This window comes from Cherax quadricarinatus, chromosome 51, assembly GCF_038502225.1.
Source record: "Cherax quadricarinatus isolate ZL_2023a chromosome 51, ASM3850222v1, whole genome shotgun sequence".
NCBI lineage: Eukaryota > Metazoa > Arthropoda > Malacostraca > Decapoda > Parastacidae > Cherax > Cherax quadricarinatus.
The window spans coordinates 5,076,509-5,095,354 of record NC_091342.1 but is presented as its reverse complement, the minus strand read 5'-3'; the positions used below and the strand labels follow the sequence as shown (position 1 = coordinate 5,095,354).

General features: G+C 37.5%; 1 protein-coding gene across 2 annotated transcripts in view; it reads left to right on the top strand.

Annotated features, from left to right (window-relative positions):
- The window catches only part of l(1)G0289 (lethal (1) G0289), a 77,429-nt gene extending 58,887 nt beyond the window's left edge, over window positions 1-18,542 (top strand). The window contains exons 11-13 of one of the 2 annotated variants that reach the window (XM_053784958.2): window positions 9,098-9,234; window positions 9,957-10,030; window positions 17,175-18,542. In XM_053784958.2, the coding sequence (XP_053640933.1) occupies window positions 9,098-9,234; window positions 9,957-10,030; window positions 17,175-17,259 (296 nt within the window). In that variant the 3' untranslated portion in view covers window positions 17,260-18,542. Of the gene's footprint in view, window positions 1-9,097; window positions 9,235-9,956 lie in introns of both variants that reach the window. The other variant, XM_053784959.2, reaches the window with a different exon arrangement.
- The last annotated feature ends 304 nt before the right edge of the window (window positions 18,543-18,846 follow it).

Sequence of the window (18,846 nt, the reverse complement as noted above, 5' to 3'; positions counted from 1 at the left end):
GGTCGTTTAATATATTTATAGATGGGGTTGTGAGAGAAGTAAATGCGAGGGTCTTGACAAGAGGCGTGGAGTTAAAAGATAAAGAATCACACATAAAGTGGGAGTTGTCACAGTTGCTCTTTGCTGATGACACTGTGCTCTTGGGGGATTCTGAAGAGAAGTTGCAGAGATTGGTGGATGAATTTGGTAGGGTGTGCAAAAGAAGAAAATTAAAAGTGAATACAGGAAAGAGTAAGGTTATGAGGATAACAAAAGGATTAGGTGATGAAAGACTGGATATCAGATTGGAGGGAGAGAGTATGGAGGAGGTGAATGTATTCAGATATTTGGGAGTGGACGTGTCAGCGGATGGGTCTATGAAGGATGAGGTGAATCATAGAATTGATGAGGGGAAAAGGGTGAGTGGTGCACTTAGGAGTCTGTGGAGACAAAGAACTTTGTCCTTGGAGGCAAAGAGGGGAATGTATGAGAGTATAGTTTTACCAACGCTCTTATATGGGTGTGAAGCATGGGTGATGAATGTTGCAGCGAGGAGAAAGCTGGAGGCAGTGGAGATGTCATGTCTGAGGGCAATGTGTGGTGTGAATATAATGCAGAGAATTCGTAGTTTGGAAGTTAGGAGGAGGTGCGGGATTACCAAAACTGTTGTCCAGAGGGCTGAGGAAGGGTTGTTGAGGTGGTTCGGACATGTAGAGAGAATGGAGCGAGACAGAATGTCTTCAAGAGTGTATCAGTCTGTAGTGGAAGGAAGGCGGGGTAGGGGTCGGCCTAGGAAGGGTTGGAGGGAGGGGGTAAAGGAGGTTTTGTGTGCGAGGGGCTTGGACTTCCAGCAGGCGTGCGTGAGCGTGTTTGATAGGAGTGAATGGAGACGAATGGTTTTTAATACTTGACGTGCTGTTGTAGTGTGAGCAAAATAACATTTATGAAGGGGTTCAGGGAAACCGGCAGGCTGGACTTGAGTCCTGGAGATGGGAAGTACAGTGCCTGCACTCTGAAGGAGGGGTGTTAATGTTGCAGTTTAAAAACTGTAGTGTAAAGCACCCTTCTGGCAAGACAGTGATGGAGTGAATGATGGTGAAAGTTTTTCTTTTTCGGGCCACCCTGCCTTGGTGGGAATCGGCCAGTGTGATAATAATAATAATAATAAATTTGATACCCTCATCACCTTACTCTTTTCTATGTTCACTTTCAACTTTCTACCTTTACACACATTCCCAAACTCATCCACTAACCTTTGCAGTTTTTCTTTAGAATCTCCCATAAGCACAGTATCATCAGCAAAAAGTAATGTGTCAATTCCCATTTTGAATTTGATTCCCCATAATTTAATCCCACCCCTCTCCCGAGCACCCTAGCATTTACTTCTTTTACAAGCGGTTACAAGCACTAAAAAGAATGGAATAATGTAAATTGTATCATATGAACGCATGGGATCGTCCTCACTGGCTGGTAAACAATGGCACACTGGCTGTACATAGTGTCGTGGCTGCTCAGGCCGCGCGGACACATTCAGGACAAATGACTTATACCGACTTCAGTGATGATCATTGGGCCAATATTTTGCCAAAAAACGTTACTTATTCCAAATATTATGTATTCTGATGACATAATCTGGGGATCCACTGTATTTATATTTATTTACTGTATATTGTTAAGTCCACAAAAACAACACCCACATATATGATTTTTGTTTTTTCAATGAACCTGCCACATCACGCCAAGGCAGGGTGATCTTAAAAGAAAAACAAAAGCTTCTCCTTTTTTAAGTTTAGTAATTTATACCGAAGGGGTTACTAGCCCCTTGTAAATGAAAATGTATCTTTAAATAATTTTAGTGCCCACTGCGACCCATCTGCCATAATGTGCATGTGGTTTATACTTTTAATACACTAGTATATTTTCATTGCTGCTAAATGTTACTGTCTCATATATGCAGTATATTTCTTGGCAATTTGCTTTGGGTAAATAGAGCTTAATTAAGCTTAAATTAAGGTAACCTAAGCTAATCAAGAATACATAATTAATACCTAATTTTGATCTTGGTTTTGAAGTGCAGAAATTGATGAACTGTAACCAATAACCTTGATATTTGGAGAGCTGTTTGCTTAGGGAGAGAAAATGAGGCAAGATAACCATTCATCATCACTTGTCATTCTTGTGACCTCAGCTTAAGTGGATACCAAAACAATATTTCAATACTTATTTAGCAGTGTGGGTTTTGTTTTCTGCTGACATTTTATATTGTGAGTTTTTTCAAGTTATATAGTGAAGACTCTACACATGTTAGTCCATGCATGAGTTATGTAACAGTAAAATGATCAAAACTCAACCATCAAGGTAGGTTGTATTTTCAGTTTTTCTCTGAAACTCGTTTATTGTAACTGGCACTCTTTTTATATAATTGTACCAACTTTATTACTTGCTATGAGACTTTTTCTCTCTCTCTGTTTTTGAGATTATCTTTTTTTTTTTTTTTTTTTTAACAAACTGTCCATATCCCACCGAGGCAGGGCAACCTAAAAAAAAAAACTAAATTTTCTTTTTAAATTTAGTAATTCATACAGGAGAAGGGGTTACTAGTCCTTTGCTCCAGATCTCATATTTATGTATGCATGTAATCTCTATCCTAGGTAGTAGGTTGGTAGACAGCAACCACCCAGGGAGGTACTACTGTCCTTCCAAGTGAGTGTACAACGATAGCCTGTACGTATTTGTTTTACATGATGGTAGGATTGCTGGTGTCTTTTTTCTGTCTCATAAACGTACAAGATTTCAGGTACATCTGTTACTTTTTCTTACATTTAGGTCACACGACACATACATATACAAGCATATATATACACACCCCTCTGGGTTTTCTTCTACAGTGGACCCTCGACCAACGATATTAATCTGTTCCTGAGAACTTATCGTTAATCGAAATTATCGTTAGTCGAGTTAATTTTCCCCATAAGAAATAATGGAAATTAAATTAATCCGTTCAAGACACCCAAAAGTATTGAAAAAAAAAAATTTTACCACATGAAATATTAATTTTAATACACACAAACTGAAGAAGACATGTACAATTACATGACACTTACCTTTATTGAAGATCTGGTGATGATTGATGGGATGGGAGGAGGGGAGACTGTGGATGGTGTTAGTGTTTAGAAGGGGAATCCCCTTCCATTAGGATTTCAGGTGTCAAGTCCTTTTCCAGGGTTACTTCCCTTCTTCTTCTAATGCCACTAGGACCAGCTTAAGAGTCGCTGGACCTCTGTCGCACAACATATCTGTCCATAGAGGCCTGTACCTCATGTTCCTTTATGACATTCCTGAAGTGTTTCACAACATTGTCAGTGTCACAATTAAACACTTGTTCAGGTTTCAATTCTTCACTGTCTATGTACTCCTTGAATTCCTGCACATATTTTTCAGCTGCTTTTTGTTCCAAACTGGCAGCCTCACCATGCCTTATCACACTATGTATGCCACTATGATTCTAAAATCTCTCAAACCAACCTTTGCTGGCCTTAAATTCACTCACATCACCACTAGTTGCAGGCATTTTTCTAATTAAATCGTCATGCAACTTCCTAGCCTTTTCACATATGATCGCTTGAGAGATGCTATCTCCTGCTATCTGTTTTTCGTTTATCCACACCAGTAACTGTCTCTCAACATCTTCTATCACTTGCGATCTCAGTTTCGAAAACATAGTTGCACCTTTGGCAAGAACAGCTTCCTTGATTGCCGTTTTCTTGGACACAATAGTAGCAATGGTTGATTGGGGGTTTTGTGTACAACCTGGCCAATTCGGAGACACACTCTGCTTTCATACTTAGCAATGATCTCTTTCTTCATATCCATAGTAATTCTCACCCTTTTTGCTGTAGGGTTGGCACTAGAAGCTTTCTTGGGGCCCATGTTGACTTATTTTGCAGGTGCAATCACTAAAAATGCTGTGATAATATGAAATGTTCCGATTGTATGTTTCGATGGGACCGCGGTGGCTGGCTGGCTGGCTGGCTTGTAAACACTGGCCACAAGTGGATGCGTCTCAGACGGAACGAATTGTGTTGGTAGAGTTTTTTAGCGCTAGTCGAGGCAAAATTTTTGTGTTAAAATGTATCGCTAGTCGGATTTAATGTTAGATGATGCCATCGTTGGTCGAGGGTCCACCGTATTTTCTTTCTAGTTCTTGTTCTTGTTTGTTTCCTCTTATCTCCATGGGGAAGTGGAACAGAATTCTTCTTCCGTAAGCCATGCGTGTTGTAGGAGGCGACTAAAATGCCGGGAGCAAGGGGCTGGTAACCCCTTCTCCTGTACAAATTACTAAATTTAAAAAGAAAAACTTGTTTTTCTTTTTGGGCCACCCTGTCTTGGTGGGATACGGCCGGTTTGTTTAAAAAAAAAAATATATAATCTCTATCCTAGGTAGTAGGTTGGTAGACAGCAACCGCCCAGGGAGGTACTACCGTCCTGCCAAGTGAGTGTAAAACGAAAGCCTGTAATTGTTTTACATGATGATATGATTGCTGGTGTCCTTTTATCTGTTTCATAAACATGCAAGATTTCAGGTACGTCTTGCTACTTCTACTTACACTTAGGTCACACTACACATACATGTACAAACATATATATACATACCCCTCTGGGTTTTCTTTTATTTTCTTTCTAGTTCTCGTTCTTGCCTATTTCCTCTTACCTCTATGGGGAAGTGGAACAGAATTTTGCCTCCATAAGTCATGCGTGTCGTAAGAAGCGACTAAAATGCCGGGAGCAAGGGGCTAGTAACCCCTTTTCCTGTATATATTACTAAATGTGAAAGGAGAAACCTTTGTTTTTCCTTTTGGGCCACCCCACCTCTGTGGGATACGGCCAGTGTGTTGAAAGAAAGAAAAGAATATAATCTCTTAAGTCTTTTAGCCTCGGTTTATTTCAAAGATAATCCATTAGATAAGTTAGTTTGATTTTCTTATATTGGAGGAAAAAAATCTCATTTTTATAATCGTTTGCATTTCTGGCAATTCTTTTATATATAGGTATTTTATTGTTGTTCTTACCTATTTCAGTAAGTCTTCCGGCCTAAGTAATATTCCTTATAACCTAATTGTCTTTGTCGCTCTCTTCAGCAATTCTTCCTTCTGCTTGGCCATTCACTCCTATCTAACATGCTCACGCATGCTTGCTGGAAGTCCAAGCCCCTCAACCACAAAACCTCCTTTACCCCGTCCCTCCAACCTTTTCAAGGACAACCCCTACCCCGCCTTCCTTCCCCTACAGATTTATGCGCTCTCCATGTCATTGTATTTCTCTGCATAGACAATAACAATAACCATGTTGTCTCTTGTCAAATGCGTTTATCTTTAATAGCTTGTGACTATTTTCTCAAATCATATTCAACAGTGTTTATTAGCTATTGTGGTTCTTTCACCTCATCCAGCTACCATTTTTTTTTTCAATCTTTGCTTTATTTGACCATAACTACACAGCTCTTGATGATTTTAGATTTAGACAGGTTTGCTTTTATATCTGTATTTCTCATTTGATGTATCTTATCTTAAATAATCTTTTGTTGTTTCTTTGTTTATTTTGTTAGGTGTAGGGACAGAGTTAACAGAGTAAAAATAAATTATTTAATGTTGGGTAAACCAATGATGGGGAGAGTAATACAGGTGGTTTATTATCACACTGGCCGTTTCCCACCAAGGCAGGGTGGCCCGAAAAAGAAAAACTTTCACCATCATTCACTCCATCACTGTCTTGCCAGAAGGGTGCTTTACACTACAGTTTTTAAACTGCAACATTAACACCCCTCCTTCAGAGTGCAGGCACTGTACTTCCCATCTCCAGGACTCAAGTCCGGCCTGCCGGTTTCCCTGAACCCCTTCATAAATGTTACTTTGCTCACACTCCAACAGCATGTCAAGTATTAAAAACCATTTGTCTCCATTCACTCCTACCAAACACGCTCACGCATGCCTGCTGGAAGTCCAAGCCCCTCGCACACAAAACCTCCTTTACCCCCTCTCTCCAACCTTTCCTAGGCCGACCCCTACCCCGCCTTCCTTCCACTACAGACTGATACACTCTTGAAGTTATTCTGTTTCGCTCCATTCTCTCTACATGTCCGAACCACCTCAACAACCCTTCCTCAGCCCTCTGGACAACAGTTTTGGTAATCCTGCACCTCCTCCTAACTTCCAAACTATGAATTCTCTGCATTATATTCACATCACACATTGCCCTCAGACAAGACATCTCCACTGCCTCCAGCCTTCTCCTCGCTGCAACATTCATCACCCATGCTTCACACCCATATAAGAGCGTTGGTAAAACTATACTCTCATACATTCCCCTCTTTGCCTCCAAGGACAAAGTTCTTTGTCTCCACAGACTCCTAAGTGCACCACTCACTCTTTTCCCCTCATCAATTCTATGATTCACCTCATCTTTCATAGACCCATCCGCTGACACGTCCACTCCCAAATATCTGAATACATTCACCTCCTCCATACTCTCTCCCTCCAATCTGATATTCAATCTTTCATCACCTAATCTTTTTGTTATCCTCATAACCTTACTCTTTCCTGTATTCACCTTTAATTTTCTTCTTTTGCACACCCTACCAAATTCATCCACCAATCTCTAATAATTGCACCAACCACTCCAGAACTATATCCCCACCTGCTTTTAACATTTCTATCTTTATCCCATCAATCCCGGCTGCCTTACCCCCTTTCATTTTACCTACTGCCTCACGAACTTCCCCCACACTCACAACTGGCTCTTCCTCACTCCTACAAGATGTTATTCCTCCTTGTCCTATACACGAAATCACAGCTTCCCTATCTTCATCAACATTTAACAATTCCTCAAAATATTCCCTCCATCTTCCCAATACCTCTAACTCTCCATTTAATAACTCTCCTCTCCTATTTTTAACTGACAAATCCATTTGTTCTCTAGGCTTTCTTAACTTGTTAATCTCACTCCAAAACTTTTTCTTATTTTCAACAAAATTTGTTGATAACATCTCACCCACTCTCTCATTTGCTCTCTTTTTACATTGCTTCACCACTCTCTTAACCTCTCTCTTTTTCTCCATATACTCTTCCCTCCTTGCATCACTTCTACTTTGTAAAAACTTCTCATATGCTAACTTTTTCTCCCTTACTACTCTCTTTACATCATCATTCCACCAATCGCTCCTCTTCCCTCCCGCACCCACTTTCCTGTAACCACAAACTTCTGCTGAACACTCTAACACTACATTTTTAAACCTACCCCATACCTCTTCGACCCCATTGCCTATGCTCTCATTAGCCCATCTATCCTCCAATAGCTGTTTATATCTTACCCTAACTGCCTCCTCTTTTAGTTTATAAACCTTCACCTCTCTCTTCCCTGATACTTCTATTCTCCTTGTATCCCATCTACCTTTTACTCTCAGTGTAGCTACAACTAGAAAGTGATCTGATATATCTGTGGCCCCTCTATAAACATGTACATCCTGAAGTCTACTCAACAGTCTTTTATCTACCAATACATAATCCAACAAACTACTGTCATTTCGCTCTACATCATATCTTGTATACTTATTTATCCTCTTTTTCTTAAAATATGTATTACCTATAACTAAACCCCTTTCTATACAAAGTTCAATCAAAGGGCTCCCATTATCATTTACACCTGGCACCCCAAACTTACCTACCACACCCTCTCTAAAAGTTTCTCCTACTTTAGCATTCAGGTCCCCTACCACAATTACTCTCTCACTTGGTTCAAAGGCTCCTATACATTCACTTAACATCTCCCAAAATCTCTCTCTCTCCTCTGCATTCCTCTCTTCTCCAGGTGCATACACGCTTATTATGACCCACTTCTCGCATCCAACCTTTACTTTAATCCACATAATTCTTGAATTTACACATTCATATTCTCTTTTCTCCTTCCATAACTGATCATTCAACATTACTGCTACCCCTTCCTTTGCTCTAACTCTCTCAGATACTCCAGATTTAATCCCATTTATTTCCCCCCACTGAAACTCTCCTACCCCCTTCAACTTTGTTTCGCTTAGGGCCAGGACATCCAACTTCTTTTCATTCATAACATCAGCAATCATCTGTTTCTTGTCATCCGCACTACATCCACGCACATTTAAGCATCACAGGTGGTTATAAACCAATAATGGTGTTGAAAAAGCAGGTAGTTATAAACTAGTGATGGTGGTACTAAAGAAGTGGTTTTATCAGTATTGGTAATGGTAATAATAAAAACCAGTGATGATAAACCAATTGCACATAATAAACCAGTCATGGTGGTGATAAACCTGTAATTCTGATAATGAACCAACAAGGATAAACCAGCAATGTTAAGTGATTATGATAAACTAGTGGAGGGTCATGATAAACTAATGATTGATATAATAAACCTGAGAGTGACAGTAAACCAGGGGATAATGGTGATAAACCACTTACAGCTGTAATAACCCTGGTAATGGTGGTGGTGGTGGTAAACCATTAGTGGTTCATTGAGTCTTGGTGCTGAATGGTCAGTGCTTTTGAAAAATAAATAAACTGACAATAAAAATTTGTTGAAAAATAAAATTCTTGCACATTAAATGTGAATGTGAGCTCTATAAATGTATTAAAGAAATAAAAGCGTCTCTCGTTACTGCCACACTTGTTTTCTCTGCTCAAGATTTCCTAGGATGTGTTAAGTGCATCCTAAGTTTATTTTTTAGATGAGCATGCCTCGAGATTTAGCTATTCCCATGTGTGAGCATTGTCTATTTTTGTAGGACTCACCTACATTGCTCATTCCATGAAGCTAGGAAATTAGGCCCATAATTACTTATGGTGGTGTGGTGTGTTTTCGTAGGTGTCATTAGCTGAAGGTTTTGAAATATAATTACAGTACTACTGCATTAACATAGATTAAAATTCTTGAATTGTTCATAATGTAAGGAGGAAATAAACTTAAAAAATCTTCTGGTCACAGCCAAAAATTTAAGCCAAGATTGTAGGAGTTTTCTTAATTTGATTACCATGGATAAATGAGTTATGCCATTTACAGAGATGAAATTCAAGTATGACTTACTTTGCAGGTGCAGAAGAGGGCAGTACAAGTGTAGGTACTGTGGTTGTGGTAGTGTTCCTGGTAGCACTTCTTCTTGGCGTAGCTGGTTGGGTCACGTATGCCTACTTCTTCCCACATTCCTCCTCAGGACAAATTCTGATTCGGGTAAGTATATTTTTGTTGGATTTACCCTTTGTGTAGTGTAGTTGTTTGTGCATGTATGAGTGTTGGCTAGCAAGTAGACTAGGAGAGAGGGAGAGAAATCTTTTCATTTACGTTTTTCGGAAAGGTAGATAACTGAAGGCCTTATATTTCATGTAGAGATTATCTGCTGGAAAGAGAGTAGGGGGCAGACAGAGTGGGAAGAGCAGGGAAATTTCAGTAGACCAGCAGATGTCTTATGGTAGGTATTTGCTGATGAGTATGGTAGAAATACACCTGGTACAGAGTATACCTTCATGATAGTGTTTCTTTCACCCACATGTCTATAAGAAAGGTCTGCTCTGAGCCAAGTGTTTTTCTATCAGACTAGTAACTAGATGCTAATGTCATCACTTGAGGCCACCCACTGAAACTCTATTTAGTTCTCTGCTAATTATTTTTTCAACTTTCATACTCAACTTCCACTATTTGTTTTCTTGTGCATTACGTCATCAATTTCTAAACATTCTAAGACAGTTCTAATGTTTTGTAACTTAAGCAAAAGACGAAAACTAAATTTCTTACTGAAATTAAGCATTCGAGTCCATTCTGGACCAGGACAAACGAAAGTGTCGTCTCCAGTTTGTTGCTTAATTGTTAAAGCCACAGTATTGCTATTTATCATTCAGATATGTGGCTTAATTGCCAAGTACGATGGCATAGCTTACCATCTTTTGCCATTGCAGTACCGCCCGAGCACATGGTCGTGGAAGAGAGGGGAAGCCCGCTACACTGCTGCATCCATTCACAGCATTCATATGTGAGCTCCTTTATGCATCTAAGTTAGGACCATAGTTTTCTTGCCTTTTTGCCTTTCAATGAATCATGTTTATTAAAATTGTGAAATTGTAAAATATTGAAATTTACAAATGCATTCTTGATATGGTAATGGAGAGTTGAACTTGACCAGAAGGGCAAATGTGTAAAGGTTGGAATAAGGACAATTACAGGAATGCCTTGTGTGGTGTAGTTAATTGGTGCCGAAACAGTTCTGTGCTGTGGAAAACCATGCTGTTTAAAACATATTGTAATGTGTTCCAAACACACAGTTACATTACAGTATTGGTGGAAAAATTAAACATTTGTTTACTGCAAACTCACTAAAAATTATCAAATAACAAAGCCAGATTTTTTTTTTTATTATTCAATACTAGTTTTCATTTAAAATATTTCAACAGTGTAGTTTGCAAAGATTTTTTTTCTTCATTTTCTCTGCATGCATATCTTTGTAACATCGAATAGCATTTTGCAATTCATGCCAAATTTTCGTGCTTTGTTCAGTGTTAGGATCAGGGTCCATACGAAAATCAGAAGCATTGTCTGTTCCTTTGATAAAAGTGAAAAGCTCATATAATAAGAATTCTTATGTAGGTGCTTCAGCAGCAGTTTCATCTAATTTATCTTCCTCTTCATATAAACGTTGCTGATCCATTTCCACCAGAGTTTCATTATCTAGATCATTTGAATGTGAGTCGATGCATTTGCACACATTGTTAGAATCCAAAGTTTCAAATCTGAGATCTTTTCCATTTTGTACAATGTCTTCAGAAACTGTTTTAATTTGCCACTCAAAACCAGTGAAATCATTGCTACAATTCAGTAAAACACACCACCACAGAACTCTCATATTGCTGGCAGTTACTTCATGCCATGATATACCAGTATTTTCAAAAGCATATCTGATATCAAAACATTTCCAAAAATCTCTCAGAGTTATGGCACCCCCCATCTCCTGTTGTTCCTTTTATGGCTTGAGGAAAAGTTTATCTTAATAGGCATTAAACATAGCAATAGCACCATGATCTATGGGCTGCAGTGATGATGATGATGTGTTGGATGTGTTCCATGCGCTGATGAGTAATGCAGTTCATTACTACTAAAAAAAAATTATAAACTTTAAAATTATAAACCGCATTATGCAAGGTATTACTGTACACACATTTTGTCTTAGAAAAGTTTGAACTTCATTATTTCTGACTACCATTGTATTTTCTGCTTCATACTCGCCTCTCAGGTAATTTTCAAGTGTTAAGCCTACCTGGTATTATTTCTGAATCCCTCTTCTGCAATATTATAACTTTATTATTCTCTTTATTTGATGCAGTTTGTGCTTAGGAAACTTGGAATGTTATGTAATTTATTGTAGAAAAAATTGTGTAATGCTGTATCACTTTTGCTTTAAAAAATTATTTTTGTAATGATAATCACCTACAGATCTGATTTGCCTTACAGTTTAAAGAAATGTAGCATAATATTTAAATAGTTTAGATTTATGAAATAACAGTTCTATTTTATACATCAAATGTTTTTGAGACGTGGTATAGTTTATTTAGAGAAAATATCCAGATGAACAAATGTTAGTGTTAGTTTGAAAGTGTTCTCTATACTGTTATACTTAAATTAAGCAAATTTAATACATTGTGTAGCTGTAGCATTTTTCTTTAACTTACACACTGACTTTTATAACAGTGTGAGCAACTATCACTTACACAATAACTAAACCAGCATTTAGTGTTTGCAAGTATTTTGTGTTCCCTCTAAAGTAACACTGAGGTATTTTTACTAACTTGGGACACTACTAGTATATGTGATCAATCCCTATAGGATGAGAGTTACCTTGGCAACAGTACATCAAAAATGTATGTTCAGATTTTATACTTTTTAATATTAGGAGAATTAAGATTCCATATGTTCTGTTACACAAGACAGTGCATCAGATGTACATTACTCTGAATTTAGGAATTTATTTAACCATTAATCATGTGTTTTGCCTTCTCCAACTCCATTATGCTTGCTAGCTAACTAGCAGATGATTACAGCATTGCCAGATAAGTTAGTGTTCCCACCCACAAAAATAGTAATATTTTGAATGGTGGATGGGGGGCTCACACCATGGTCCCGAGATTAACAGGACCAGCACTTTACTGCTGAGCTGTGGGACTTCCATAGAAAGGTTTCACAGAAGACAATACTGTGGCTTGTCTTCATCAGTGACTAATATCTGTAACCTTACTTTCCCACAGCACCAGTAGCTTTCACAGTAAATTAATCCTTGCCTCCCTTAAAGTCTGTGAACTCGATTCAAGTTGTAATGGACGAGTGTCAGCGAATGAGCAGAAAGGTAGACGTGGTGCTCAAATGGCTCGTCTACCTCTCTGTTTATTTAATTGACAGCTCTTCATTATGACTTGAATTAAGTTCATAGTAATATTTTCTTTATCTTTTCAAAATTTTCACTTTCTAATGTAAATCATGTTAGCAAGAATAATGTAATGTTAATTGCAAGTGACAACTCTGCCTTTTTTTTATGTTTTTAGATGCATTTTTTGTTAATTTTTCCTTGGTCAATTTTTGATTGCATAAGGTACAGGTTGATTTTTGTTCTTTTATTTTTATGTTTTAAATAGTTGTACATGGAATGTGTGGTAGTTATGCAATATTTGCAAGTCTTTGTCTTTCATGACATCTTAGAGTTAAAGATATTAGTACAACGGGCTGATAGTGCTCAAATTCAAAACGAAAAGAGGCTGAGTTCTTCACAGAGTTGGCATTCATTAATGGAAGATCCAGACCAAGGCAAAACATAGAAGATGGATGCCCAGTAAAGTTGATCAATAGAAATGTTAGAAAGTACTCAGAGTAATCCAGAAATGGAACTGTTTGGAAAAGACGCAGTAGAAACTGAGCAGTACTGTGTGCTCAGTGCAAATACAATAGGGCTCATGTGCAAACTAAAGTTTAGCACTTAGTGTAACTATGCATGTCATGACATGTATAGTTAATTTAACAAGTGACTGCAGAGAATGCATTTTGTAAGTGGAAAGATGGACAGTGGGTGGGAGTGTGGATTAGGTTTTTGTGGGTGGGTAGGTTAATGTGTGCGATGGGGTGCACATGCATGTGTGTGTGCATGTATATGTATTCACCTATGTGTATATGATTGCAGGATCAAGTGTAGACATAACATACAAAATACTCAGAGGAATTGATAGGGCAGAGAAGGACAAGTTCTCTGAAAGGCTGGAAATGGGTACTTGGAAGCACAGCTGGAAGCTAAAGACAGATGTCACAGGGATGTCCAGAAGCATTTCTTCAGTCTCAGGGTGGTCAGGAAGTGGAATGACTTTGATGATCAAGTGGTGTAGGCAGACTCTATACAAAGTTTTAAGAATAGGTATACTAGGGGCCCATGTGGCTAAGAGAGGCAAATGGCAAGTTGAGAGGCAGGGCCAGGAGCTAAGAGTCAACCACTACAGCCACATATGGGTGTGTATATGTAAGTGAAACAAAAACAGAGAGAGAGAGAGACAATGTGAATGAATATAAAATATAAAAATCATACTTAATGGCTTTGCAGTGTGAATAAGAATAAAATACTGCAGTTGTAGAAGTCTTTAATGTACACAGTGTACATGCCTTGCCACAATTGCCAAGGGTATCAAATTAATACCTTAGGATCTTAAGTCTCTTGATCCATCTCAAGCTTGAATGCTGCAAAATATATTGGGGTGCAACATATCAATTAACTTTATTGCCAGATAGTTTGTGTGTACAATGTTGAAGTAATGTTTGTCAGAGTGAGTAGTTTATTATGCCTACTGTATATATATCTATATATGTTAGGGATTAGAGAATGAGTAGTTTAATTATGCCTACTGTATATATATATCTATATATGTTAGGGATTAGAGAATGGGGTTGCCCAGTTGAGATTCTTAAATTTTGGGGGATTATTTTCTTTGGAAATTTAACTTTTAATGTATCACTGCATAAAAGAAAGGATTTTTTATTCAAGGTTTGGAGTTAGGAGCTTGCTAGTCAATGGAGCAAACACTGCTACTAAATATTCATATTAACTCCATTGAACATTATTTAAGTGTTAATCATTCAGTATTTAGATGCTTTCAACTTACTGTGCTATAAATTTCATTATTTTCCAGCATATGGTGTGCTTTTTTTCCCCAAAAACAAAGTTTAGGAAAAATTATCCTGTGCCTTATATACTCAAAGTCAGGAGTAAGGATAGACTTTGGATTACTGGTAAGTGGTGGTTTCAGTGCTGCAGTGCCGGTAAACTAAACTCCAAACATCTTCCGCCCTACAAAACTATTTCTCAAATTACTTCAGTCATTAGTCATTACAGTAATGCTTCAAATTAACTAACCTCCATTTATCAGATTTTGAAAAAAATTGGGCAAAAAAAGAAAAAAATGGGCTGAATGAACATTAGAACCATTGGACAAAAAGGAAAAAGTTCATAAATTCCAGAATTTGTCCATAGTGAGTGTCCAGTAATTCTTTGAATTATCGGACCAAGTTCGAAGATTCCGATGTTTGTCTGGTAGGGTCTAGTGTGTCCTTGTCTAGGACCAATTTGTTCCCTGAGCCATAGGTGGCGCATGTCAATTTGTGTGTGTCTCTCTCTCTCTCTCTCTCTCTCTCTCTCTCTCTCTCTCTCTCTCTCTCTCTCTCTCTCTCTCTCTCTCTCTCTCACTCTCACTCTCACTCTCACTCTCACTCTCACTCTCACTCTCACTCTCACTCTCACTCTCACTCTCACTCTCACTCTCACTCACTCACTCACTCACTCACTCACTCACTCACTCACTCACTCACTCACTCACTCACTCACTCACTCACTCACACACACACACACACACACACACACACACACACACACACACACATGTATGTATGTACATACGTCATTCAGTCTCCAATTTTCCTTTGGATTTACAGTGCCTTGTGTGACTTTAAGTGGGTTTAGTGCTTCTTTTTGATTAAAATAATAATAGTGTGCTTTTATTTACATATTAAGTACAAGTAACAATGGCTTCTAAAGTGGTGGTGCTGAGACAAAAAGGAAATGCATGGTTCTCAGTGATAAGCAGAAATTTGAACTAAAAGGAAGGTTGAGTCAAGCATCTCAGTGGCACAGGTATGTGAGGATTGTGGCAATAAGACAGTGTCTGATATCTGTAGAAGTGAGGACAAACTTACACCCTGTGCTCTTAAGTTTAGTGTAGATGCTGGCCATAATGGTTCAGTAGTTGGTCCTAGAAAGCATATGAAAAGAGCCCATGATGAAAAGTTTGAAACAGAGCACAAATGGTATCATCAGGCAACGTTCAGTTAGTGTTAATGTTCATGGTGTTGATCTTCATTCTGCTACTCATAGACTGCCAGAGCATATGATCATATAGTTTCAAGCAAGTGATGGTTGACCTTGGTGCTTATGTAATTGTCATGGCTTAAATAATGTGTAAAGACTTATAATGAGGCTGGTACTGCACCCACAAACAAAGTTGAGCCATTCAGATTAATGTTAAATCATCTAATAGAAGGTGAGAAGCTCCTTCGATCTCAACCTTATAATGCTGACGAGACTGGTCTCTTAGTATTCATTTCCTTCCAGCACACTGATTTTTCAGCATGAAGATAGAACACCAGGCTGTAAGCTCAGCAGACAACTTCTCAGTGTTATGGTTTGATATTGCTGATGGTTCTCTCCACTTAAAACTGAAGGTCACAGGCAAATCAGCTCAGTCTTATGTTGTAATTTAAGGGATTGCATGAGTGAGTTGCCAGTAAATTATTACAAGAGTTAAAAAAGGCTGGTTTGACAGGGATGTATTTGATGACTGTTTTTTTACACATTTCATCTCTGAAGTATGCGAGCACCAGCTAGAGGTCCTTAAACTAGATCCTGTGAATGTCAAACTCCTTCTGTTGCTTGATAATGCACCTGCTTACTCAAGGCTTGAAAACTCAAGCAGAAGAGATAGTAAAGTTAAAGCCATGTTTCTGGTCCCCTGTTACCACTTCCTTGACCCAAGCTATGGGTCAGGAGGTTATTGCAGCCTGTAAGAGGCTGTCCCAGCCTAGGTGCATCAGTTAAGAACTGATAGTGATTGAGGAGGATGAAAATTTGGAAAGAGATACCAAAAAAAAATATGATGTGAAGTCTGCCATCTTCAACTTTGCAGCATTATGGAAGGAACTGAAAAGACAACAACGAAAAATATTTTTGTTTAACTTTGATATCAAGTTGGACTTTGAGAGGGTTGAGCCCAGTGATTTTTATCATACCCTTTAAAGGGTGGGAGAAACAGATGTTACAAAGATGTAATGGCATGGTTAGAAGGATTTAATGGCGATCCTGTTCGTTGTTCAACATCTCAACCATCTAGGTTTTCTTAACAACATGTGTCTTCTCAACCATCTACATTTTCACTAGTAGAGCTTTGCAGTTCCTCTGACTCAAAATAAATGTTATTAAGTCACCACTATTAATCATGATAGTTTACGTTTCATCCCTCCACCACAAAAAGGCAGGTAAAATTATTGTAAATTACAATAAAATTATTATATTGTACTCAACATGTACAGCACTATTGTATAGTACTTTCAACTTCTTTTTTATATACAGTACTGTAATGTTTTACAGGTTATAGTACCCATGTTCTTAGGTGTCCAGTAGTCTTCTGAATCAACAGACCAAGTCTGCTGTTTTTGAACTTTGTCCGTTTGTTACGATCATGAAAAATTAATTTCATAATTCGGAATCTATGGGCAGTCATGTACACACTTTCCTGCCTAAGTCCATTAATTCAATGGTTACTCTATTACAAATTATAATTTACATATTACTGGTGCATAAAAAGCAAACCAGTTTCAACAACTGTAAATAAGTATCCGTCCATAAACAACAGGTAGCTATGTATTAAAGTTGGTAGAATTGCCGACGATATGTTAGGTAGCTATGTTTGTGTTGGTGGTATTGGAGCAGATGACAGGCTATGCAAGGCCCCCGCCTCTCTCAGCTATACTGTGTGCATATGCAGCCAGCTACTGGTTCATTTGTGATTTTGAAGTAAGCATTGCATTTTTTTTTTTTTCCCCAGAATATGCATGACAAAACTGGGATATGCCTTGTATGCTTGTGCTCCTTATATGCTGGAAAACACAGTAAGTCAAAATAGAACTTAATAATTTTGAAGATCACTGATCTAAGAAGGTATTCTGACATTTGATTCTTCAGCCTCATTAAGGGAATGGGCTTGTTTATAAAATTTGTAATATTGATTTTTTTTTCATACGGCAACTTTCTCAGGTATTAATTAGAATGCAGTGAAGATGAATCCTATAAATCATATTTTACCCAAGGGATTCAAGAAAAACATAGTACAGTACAGTGTCTTGTATACATACATGGAAATCTGTAAGTAATGGATGTGCGTGCTGTTGTAAAATGTGTGGAACTCTTAAACAGTTAATTTAATTTAATTTAATTTAATTTAATTTTTTTTTTTTTTTAGGATGAACACATTAACATATTTTTATTCTGTACTATCTCTCTTGATCAAAAAGACAGATTTATAAGGGATGTGTGAAAAGATTGGTCCGATGATGATAAAATTGTGGAAAACAGGCTGTGTAGTTGATCGTAATAGTTGAATATGATTTTCTTGCTGTCTAACCTAGTACATATACCATATAGCTGTATTTAAAAAAAAAAAAAACAGTTAGTCAGAGATATGCTCTTCTGTGTTAGTGACACCAGAAATCATGTACTTGGAACTGAATCTTAAAAATTGCAACAAATCATTGATAACATTTGTCTTGCTGTAGATACTATACTGGTATAATTGTAAGGGCCTTATATTTGTCTTATTGTGTACAGGATCCTTATTGTTTATTGTTACGGCAATGAGAATATATCGTAATATTCATACAGTATTCTTGTAATTTTCTTGAATCTTATTTCTGTTATATCCTAATTATTATAAATGGTAATGCTGTTTTTATTATAATATTCTTACTAATTCAAATTAATTATATGTAATCTGTTACCATTTTTATGTATAAACTTGGGAAATTTAACCTACGAGAAGCTAATCTGTTTGATATGGATAAAGGAGGTAATGATAGTGTTATTGGTCTACAGTTTTGTACAGTGCAATACTGTGATGATATTGGTTTCTATATAACATAATATACTGTAATGTCTTATTATGCCATGTTTGTGCATAGTAATTTTACTTAAAATTTACTGCTTTTATTATGAAAAATAGCAAAATGTAGCACTTTCAGCTTTGGGGTCAATATTTTGCTGTAGACTTTAACCCATAAACGGTCCAAACGTATACGTATATACATTCACTACTGTACTGTCCCAACTTTTTTAAGAAAAAAAAAAACATTGTTGTTTTTAATAGGAAAAAAGAGCATATGGTACCCAGGCATCCCCAATTATTTTAAAATATTGCACAGTGAGTGCTCACACTCATTCTCTCATGTATAGGCGACTCAGGCTTATCGTGGCAATGTTAAATGTATGACACATAAAACGTATATATACGTTTGGGGCACTAGCGGTAAAAACGTATACGTATATACGTTTGCACCGTTTATGGGTTAATTGAGGTTGCCTGTCCATTGTTTTAATATAGTTAAAGATATGGACAAGCAAACATATTCTGCCCAATTGTCAGATGGTGCCACCCATATATGTGACCTGTAATGGTCCTATTAGCCAAAAAAAAAAAATTATTAAATACCATTGCATTCAAACCA